Source organism: Anas platyrhynchos, chromosome Z (genome assembly GCF_047663525.1).
Source record: "Anas platyrhynchos isolate ZD024472 breed Pekin duck chromosome Z, IASCAAS_PekinDuck_T2T, whole genome shotgun sequence".
NCBI classification, from domain to species: Eukaryota; Metazoa; Chordata; class Aves; order Anseriformes; family Anatidae; genus Anas; species Anas platyrhynchos.
Genome location: NC_092621.1, coordinates 63,752,385 through 63,761,124, shown reverse-complemented (window position 1 = coordinate 63,761,124; position 8,740 = coordinate 63,752,385). Strand labels below are relative to the sequence as shown.

The window sequence follows — 8,740 nt, the reverse complement described above, 5'->3', positions numbered from 1 at the left end:
ATTTGTTGCAAAAATAGATTATTGCTCCATCCCCACATCTGAGTAGATGCAGCCTTTGATGAAGAGACGTTCTTTAGTGTTCTAATCAAAGTCATTGCTTATTAACTGCTTTTAAAAAGAATACTAAGATGAGGTCTACAATTTACAGCACAGTGGTTGACCCAGACATCCTCAAGGGTCTGTCCCAAAAAGGTTATTTTGTTGCATAATTCTCGAAAACGCCAGGAGGTGTCATCTTGAATTACCTTACGTAATCACCTTAGACTAATCACCTTATTACCTTAGTCTTTCCCCAAATGTTTTCGTGCTCAGTCTCAATTCCTCCTGCCTCATTTACACACATAGAGCAACCAAGATTGATTCAAGTGCATCCTTCCCCTTGTAGGAGGCAAATAAAAGGTCTAGTGCCTAAAACATTCTTCTTGATTTGTTCTAGTTGCTTGCACCAAACTGTAAGATGTTGCAAATACTGGTTTCCTAAATGTGTTAGCTCTTCTCCTTTGTCCGGCATTTGGTAAGGCCTGCCATCCAATATCTCCAAAGGGGCTTAGTTTGACCAAGTTTACCTAAATTATGTTACTTTGGTGAAAAGCGCGTGTTTTCACCACAATGATATCACAACAACTCAGACTTTGGTGAAAAGAAGTTGCGATTTCTTTATGCGTCTCTCATGTACATGGGAAACCAGTCTTCATGACAAAAGTTTTGGAATCGCTGCCCTGGAATCCATTATTATTGTTATTAATATTGTAATTATTAAATAATTATTAAATGATGATTACTTATTAATTATATTATTAATTAATAAATAATAATAATAATAATAATAATAATAATAATAATAATAATAATAATAATAATAATAATAATAACAACAACAAAAACATCATCATCATTATAAAACATGTGGATGTGGCCTGGAGGAAGCTGCGGCCCATGGAGAGCCCCCACAGGAGCAGGCCCTGGGCTGAAGCTGCAGCCCATAGAGAGGAGCCCACGCAAGAGTACTGCATGGTAGTACTGCTGCACAAACCTGTGCACCCTCTAGGCACTAGCAGCATGGAGATGGGGACACCCTGCCCCAGGGTCTGACCGCAGCAGCTGCACACGCAGCCCACAGACACCCATGCACGCAGAACAGAACAGAAGAGACAGCCCTCATCTATGAAATAGTCCTGAACAATTTTATTCAGAAGCCCCGTCCTCGGGACTGAAGCTGCCATCTGTGGGGAGCTCCCTGGTACTGTCAGCCTCACGTTGCTCTAGGTCTTCTGTGATGCAGCTGAAGCAGTAACTCCTGCGGAGAGCCCGAAGTGCTCTCCTGAAGAGGGGGGGCAATTGCGAGCGAGCCACAGCGTGCGGGAGGGCAGCGGTGCCTGTGGGGGTCAGAGAGCTGTACGTGAGGGGCTGGGATGGAACTGGGCATGGTCCTGCCTGCCCCCGCCACCAAGGCTTTCCCTTGGGGAGGGGACAGTTGGACATGGAGGGACCCTGTGCGTGGAGTGCTGCCAGCCTCCGTGCCGTGGGCTGGGATGGCTCCATACTTTAGGACATACCTGGCCCTTCCTCTGGCACCGATTGGAAGTGTGAGGAACACTGTGCACTGCTTCTATGCTCGGAGGAAACCTGCATGGGGAGAGAAAACCACAGCCCTGTGGGCCACTGTTTGGCCATGCTCCGGGCCCCGATGCCCCCGATGCCAGATGGATAAGGGATGAGGGGCCTCGAGGCCCACCGACAGGGGTCTGTGGCTTCCATGACTGTGGGACGAGGAAGGTATACCTTGCTTACCTCTTGCAGAAGGCCCCCAGCCAGGGGAGAAGGTGCTGCTTCTTCTTCCTCACATGCTGATGGGGTGAGAGGTGCTGTCCTGGCCTCCAACACAGGGTGCGCAGCCAGGGGAGAGGCTGAAGCTTTTCCCTCTTTGGGCATGCAGGCAGGGGGGAGCTCCTCGGGCCCAGGAACTGCGGCCATAGGAGCAGCTGAAGGCCTGGCATCTGCCTCACCAGATGGGGCAGGAGACGTGCTGGGCAGGACGTCGTCTGCTTCTGCCACAGCTTCTATCCTGGGGCTCTCTTCCCACTCTTCCTGAATGTCCTGCAGAATGGTCTTACTCGTTGTGGAGCAAAAGTAGGGAAGGCGCTGGCCCGCAGTCCTCACTGCCACCTCCTGCCTGCCCGATGCACTGGCTGCAGTGCTGTCAGCTGTGTCACCGTCGTCTGCTGCCCAGATCCTTCGCAACCTCGGAACCTTCACGCTGCTCGGCCAGGACTCGTTCCACCGGGACAACTGGCAGCCTTCCCTCTCCCCGCTCGGAATGATCTGCATTGCTGGCCGAAAGGAGGAGCACCCATAGATATCCCAGTTGATCTTGACCCGGTCTTTCAATGTCGGCGGTCTTTTCTGGCTGCTTGTGGAAGGGCCGGGCATAGCAGCAGCCAGGGGAGAGGCTGAAGCTTTTCCCTCTTTGGGCATGCAGGCCGGGGGGAGCTCCTCGGGCCCAGGAACTGCGGCCATAGGAGCAGCTGAAGGCCTGGCATCTGCCTCACCAGATGGGGCAGGAGACGTGCTGGGCAGGACGTCGTCTGCTTCTGCCACAGCTTCTATCCTGGGGCTCTCTTCCCACTCTTCCTGAATGTCCTGCAGAATGGTCTTACTCGTTGTGGAGCAAAAGTAGGGAAGGCGCTGGCCCGCAGTCCTCACTGCCACCTCCTGCCTGCCCGATGCACTGGCTGCAGTGCTGTCAGCTGTGTCACCGTCGTCTGCTGCCCAGATCCTTCGCAACCTCGGAACCTTCACGCTGCTCGGCCAGGACTCGTTCCACCGGGACAACTGGCAGCCTTCCCTCTCCCCGCTCGGAATGATCTGCATTGCTGGCCGAAAGGAGGAGCACCCATAGATATCCCAGTTGATCTTGACCCGGTCTTTCAATGTCGGCGGTCTTTTCTGGCTGCTTGTGGAAGGGCCGGGCATAGCAGCAGCCAGGGGAGAAGGCGATTTAGCATCTCTGGGTGCTGATGCACCCATAGGATTCTTGTCCCCCTCACTGGCAGGACCTGCAACCTGCGCAGAATCTGCTGGCTCAGCATTGGTTGGCCCTGACATGGCAAGAGATGCGCTCTGTGCGGGGCTGACTGCCTCTCTGGCAGAATCTCTGCCAGTGCTGTGGGGTGAGCCAGGCCCCTGCTGGTGGGCTGCGTCTGGGTCCCAGTGAAGGTTCCAGGTGGCTTCCTTCTGCTGCCTCCCTCCTGGCTTGGAGATCCCAGCAGCAGCTCTTGTGTCCTCTCGAGCATGGCCATCTTTTCGTCTCCGTGTTGCTGGCATCTTTTCAGTCTTGGTGGCCGGCACCTGGGCTGTCCTTGCGGGTGTTGCCACACTGCTGGGAGGGGCGTAGTGCCTTTGTACCCTCAGCTGCACCCTGGGTCTTTGGCTCCTGGCTGCAGCATGGCTTGGGGTTGGCCTGTTGTCTTGCTGGGGTCTGGCCTGCAGAGGCGCCAGAATGGATGCGGGGGCTTGCAGGGCTGTCCCCCGGCTCTCGGCAGTTGCTGCCATTTGCTCTTTTCTCACGTGTCCTTGAGGACGTGGGACGACCTCGGGGAGTCTGACAGCCTTGGTGCTCGTGATGCAGTCTCTGCATGGCACAGAAGAGGTGGAGCCTGCTACTGACAGACTGGGCAGCCGGGGGATAGTTGAAGCTCCCACTGAATGCCGATGTGTAGTTCTCAGTGTCGCTGCCTGCCTTGGCAGAGGCGGCAAGGCTGGTAGAGGATCTCTCCGTTCACCGGTGGCACTGCTGCCGGGCAGTGCCTGCCTCAGCTTCAGGCTGTCTGTCTGCAAGGGAAGCCAAGGAGAAAGGTGATGTTACCGTAGTCCTTTCCCACCTGCCCACCTCCAGCACCTGCCCACCTGCCCCCTCCAGCACGTGCCGCCTCCTTGTCAGCAGCTCCCAGGGCTTGGGAAGGCATCTGGCCCCATCTCACTTGGGCTCCCTACCTGTGTGCTCTTCTTCCTAGAGGCCTGTGACTTCTGTGGGCAGTGGAGCTGTGGCAGCCTCACCCCGTGGATGGACAAGGATGGAGTCTGGCTGCACAGCGGTCCTGCCTGTGGCGGTTTGGGTTGCACCTGTGGGGAGAAGGAGGTGTGGGATGGTGGTGGCTGCGCTGCCACCAGCATCCCTTGTGGTGCCTGGACACCCAGCCCCACCTCAGTGCCACATCCTTCGGACAGAGTGCTGCCCGACCCACGCGAGTCACAGCCATCCCAGGCCTCAGCTCTGCCCCAGAGAAACCCCTGGGGCACGAGAACCTGGGCCTGGACCGCAGACACTCAGGGCCAGGCCTCGCGCCCCGGTACCATGCTCCGCCACCTGGCACTCTCTCTCCTGTGTCTGCCCTCTCCCTCCCTCCCTGTCCCGCACCTGGTGGTGCTTCTTCATGCTCGGCAGCCCTTTGTTGGGCTGGGAGCAGGCCTTCGCCTCTTGCTCCTTCGGCATCCCTTTGTCCTCTCACAGAGACAAAGAAACAGGCACCCAGGGCAGCTGCTGCCTCCTGACGGCGCTGCACTCCTGGGAGTGAGCACCACGGGGGCTCGGGCCATATAAGTCACACCGTCACCATGGGGACGCTTGCCGTGTCACAATGGTCTTGTGGCCTGACGCCGCCCCACGTCACAAAGCCTGAGTGCTTGCTGTGGAGCCTCCTTGTTCCCGGCAGCCTCCCATCAAGACACCAGCTCACAGCAAGGTGGGGGTCAGGAGACACCTCTGGGCTGCTCTAGTCCAGGCCCGCTCTGTCATCGTGGCAGCCCTCTGCCGGACATTTCTCCAGAGGCGCTGTCATCATCCCGCACAGGCTCACTCTTGCCTGCACTGGGGCTGTTGGAAGTGCCTGGAACTACACTGTGCCTGGCACGGGGCAGCCCTTCTTGTGTTAGATCTTTTCCTTTGTCCGGCATTTGGTAAGGCCTGCCATCCAATATCTCCAAAGGGGCTTAGTTTGACCAAGTTTGCTCCTGGGGGATGGATGGAGCCCGTGGTAGGGAGCCGTGTGCGAGCAGTGCTTGAGGAGCTGCTGCCTTTGGCAGCCCCTGCAGGCTCAGTTCGGGAGTCCCGTGTGAGGGATGAAGTTCTGTGTTTTTTGTTTTGTTTTGTTTTTGTGAAGAAAGCGGGTGTTGAAGAAGGAAATGCAGAGTTGCCTTTGTTTGTCACTCGATGGTCTTGAGGTCTCTTCCAACGTAGACATTCTGTGATTCTGTGAAGTCACAAACGCCAAGGCGTCACACTGGCTGGCTCTGCAGCACAGATGCCAGGAGTGCCGCTTGGCATGGCGGCGGCGGCGCGGTGCCCCAGCCCCAGGCCCGTCCCAGCCCCAGCGCACGTCGCCCTCCGCTCCCCCATGGAGCCCCCCGCTGCCTCAGCAGCCCCGCGGCGGACGCCCCATGGCGGAGCCGCCCCCGAGGAGAAGGAGCCCGCAGCCCTCTGCCCGCACCGCACCGCACCAAGCGCCGTGCAACGGCTGCCACCGCTGCGGGGGCTCCTGGTGTGAGCGGCAAGCGGTGGCAAGGGGGGGCTGCGCTTCCTGCGTCGAGCTGCTGGACACCGGCTTGCCTGGGCAATTGCCCATGTTGCTGAGGAAGCAACAGAGCCAAAGCCCTTGGGGCTGAAGATCCAGCACGGCTGGGGAGGAGGCTTTGGCATTTCTGCACAATGCTGCTCAATCCTGCTTGGGAGCCCAGCCTCAGGTGCGGAATGAAGCCAAGCAAGCTCGAGGGAAACTGTGTGCTGGTAACTGGTCAGTTCTTGCTTTCTTTTTCATTCCTCACGCCTAAGAAAACCTAACTCTTTCAAGCACTTGTTGGATGGACTTGATTCTGGGTGTGCTCCTTAAGCTTGTTTGGCAGCTGTTGAACCCCGCTACACTTGCAGGAGACCTATGCTCGAGTTGATGCTTGCTGTGATCAAGCGCTGTTCTTTTGCTCTTCTTTGCTTTGGGGATGGCGGGTGAGGTTGCAAAGAGTTTTCAGGAGGATTCCTCTTTTCCTTTGCAGAATGCCAGACTGCGTATTAGAGCTGATCTTCATCTCTGCTCGGAAAAGCTTCACGGGCCAAAAGAGAATGGAGATGAGGAAGGCAATGGAGAATGATGAGGACTATTTGCAGTCAGCACCCGTAAGCTTTGTGAAAGAATCAGGTGCATTTCTGTAGTGGTAGAAAGCGTAGCTGGAAAGACTTCCTAAGGACGTTGTTGCCTTCAGGGGGCAGTGGCGACCTGGTTCAGGAACGGCACGGCGGCCAACCCCAGGCCGCTCGGTCCATCGGCTCACAGACACCAATGTGGTGGATGGCAAATGGCGTTTATTGTCGAGTCCCATGGGGTTATATAGCCGAGGCCCATAGCGTCACTTCCGCTTGCTTACAGCACAGGCCACACGCTACTGTCCATCAAGGGAGGGGCTCCACCTTTCCGTACATCGCGACATCTTCCGGCCGCCAGACCCTAACTACCCACATTTCCCCCCCTCCCTATGCACAACCAAATTAGCTAAAATATAACAATCTTAAGACGTAGACATCATAACTTAACTAAAAAACATAAGGCACAATAACCAGGAGAAAACTAAGAGGTAACCGGTAACCCTGAGTAAATACACTCTTAAAGTAGTTGTTGGTGTTCTACCAACATAATGTTAACTTTCTCTAACCAACTTTTAACAAACAACACAAGCATATTTCGTATACAAGGTCCAAAGATAAGATCACACAAACGCATTGCAGCCCCCCACCCACGGAGGCCGCTTCGCTGGTGTCTGGATTCTGCCAGTGTGGAACTCTCAGGCTTAGACAGGACGCTTGCTGACTTATTGTCTTCTCATGTCGCCGGGGTATACAGATTACGGGGGTGCCCGATGATCCGTTCCTGTGAACAGAAACTCAGTTTTCATTAGTTTTGTTCTGAAATTGGGGCGTCGGCTGTTTGGAGCTTCTCTGGCCGCACGAGTTGCCATACCTTCGTGGGCGCTCAGGCCCTGGACTTGCGCCTGGGGGGTGATCACTGTTGGGTCCGTACCCATTCGCCGCTGCAGGCTAGAGCCATACAGTGTGTGATCCGTCCCAGTTACTTGGGCCAGCTGTCTCATACAGTTGTCCCCCCATTCTCGTTTAAAAATGATCATCCCACCCCCGTCAAAGATCAGTCTACAAGTTTGTTTGATATCAAACGGGAGCATGTCGTCTCCCCTGAAAACACCATCTCTGAGGGTGGAGACCATTGCAGAATGAAGCCCTTTATGCACAATGGCTTTAACAATCGCTTGTACATCCTTAGGGTTTGTTGGTGAGTGAACCCTCTGCCCCCCGTCTGTCACCCAGACCGGGAACGCTAGCACGGCCGATAGCACCCAGATGGCGCACGCAATCTTAATTTTCCTCCAATCCATGAGAGGAATTTCTCCGCCTCGCGGTGCAGCTTTATTTCGGATGGGGATATTTTTGCTATCTGTCCCCATTTCCTCCTCCGAATGTGAATCGGTATCTGACCCGGAGTCAGAGCTTGACTGACTGCTCACCTCCGAGTTCCGGTCCCCTCCCATCGAGGTCCGGCCCCGCCCCCCACCCCTGCGGGGGGGCCGCTCCCTGCCTCGTGGCTCGCCCCGCCGCCTGCTCAGCGAGGCGTTTGCGCCACAGGAGCGTGTTTTCGGATGGCCGTTCCGATCGGCTCTCTGCCCCTCTCTCACGCTTCTACCTCCTCCCCGGTCGTCCCCGCAACCGTTCTCTTTTTCGCATTTCCACGTGTTAGTAAAACCTAACGCTTCATCCCCGTTCCCGCCGGAGGCTTCTTCACCCGACTCTTCGTTTTCTAGTTCAGCACCGTACTGGGGCGCACATGGCCGTGGTCTCTCCCAGATTTCCTCAGGCTCTGGTTCCCCACCGGCACCCTGGCTTCCTCAGCCGAGCCACCCCACAGCTTCCACAACTTGGATACGACCTTCACAAGGGTTTCCATCTTCCTTGTTGGTCCGGGAGCTTCCTCCCCGCCGGGCTGGTCCCGCCGCTCCGGCCGCCGTTCACCCGAATCAGGAGTTTTCCCGGGTTTCGGCACCACTTGTTGCCTTCAGGGGGCAGTGGCGACCTGGTTCAGGAACGGCACGGCGGCCAACCCCAGGCCGCTCGGTCCATCGGCTCCCAGACACCAATGTGGTGGATGGCAAATGGCGTTTACTGTCGGGTCCCATGGGGTTATATAGCCGAGGCCCATAGCGTCACTTCCGCTTGCTTACAGCACAGGCCACACGCTACTGTCCATCAAGGGAGGGGCTCAACCTTTCCATACAGCGCCACATCTTCCGGCCGCCAGACCCTAACTACCCACAGGACGTCAAGTCCAATTCCTTGTTCTCAGTTAGAGCAATCCCGTAGTTTAGACTCCTGATAAGGTATTTGTCTGTAGGCAGCTGCCAACTTGTCCAGCTAATCCAATTCAGCCTGGAAAACAAGCAAGCAAGCAAGCAAGCAAAAAGCACAGAAACCTGCAGTTTATGGAGTGCAACTGTCTCCTTTCCAATCGCATGGGTTTCACCAAGTTTGGGGTGACTCCAGGGCTGGCTTGCCAGGGAGACTTTCTTGAATTGCTGGCAGATCAGCCAGAAGGGCAATACAAGGCCCTGGCTAAACACAATCTGTAGGCTGCTTCTAGATCAACAGTTTCCTTGGTTACTCCACAACCTCCACAATCTCCACTTGCTT

The 8,740-nt window shown here is 55.9% G+C and overlaps 1 protein-coding gene across 2 annotated transcripts; it reads right to left on the bottom strand.

Annotated features, from left to right (window-relative positions):
- Positions 1-1,161: 1,161 nt before the first annotated feature.
- On the bottom strand, positions 1,162-8,204 carry LOC113842226 (uncharacterized). 2 transcript variants are annotated; one of them, XM_072031257.1, is made up of 5 exons: positions 7,983-8,204; positions 3,994-4,122; positions 1,792-3,831; positions 1,557-1,626; positions 1,162-1,376 (listed from the first exon to the last, which is right to left on the bottom strand). In XM_072031257.1, exons 1-5 carry the CDS (start codon positions 7,998-8,000, stop codon positions 1,186-1,188), a joined length of 2,448 nt encoding a protein of 815 aa, XP_071887358.1. In that variant the 5' UTR covers positions 8,001-8,204; the 3' UTR covers positions 1,162-1,185. The 2 variants fall into 2 exon arrangements, with proteins under 2 accessions (XP_071887358.1, XP_038028006.2); XM_038172078.2 differs by lacking the exon at positions 7,983-8,204 and adding an exon at positions 4,418-4,677.
- Between the last annotated feature and the right edge of the window lie 536 nt (positions 8,205-8,740).

Coding starts and splice junctions, on each gene's coding strand:
- LOC113842226 (XM_038172078.2), bottom strand. CDS start 4,492: ATGCCGAAGGAGCAAGAGGCGAAGGCCTGCTCCCAGCCCAACAAAGGG. Junction 4,123..4,417: donor GCATGAAGAAGCACCACCAG/GTGCGGGACAGG, acceptor TTCTCCCCACAG/GTGCAACCCAAACCGCCACA. Junction 3,832..3,993: donor CTAGGAAGAAGAGCACACAG/GTAGGGAGCCCA, acceptor CTTCCCTTGCAG/ACAGACAGCCTGAAGCTGAG.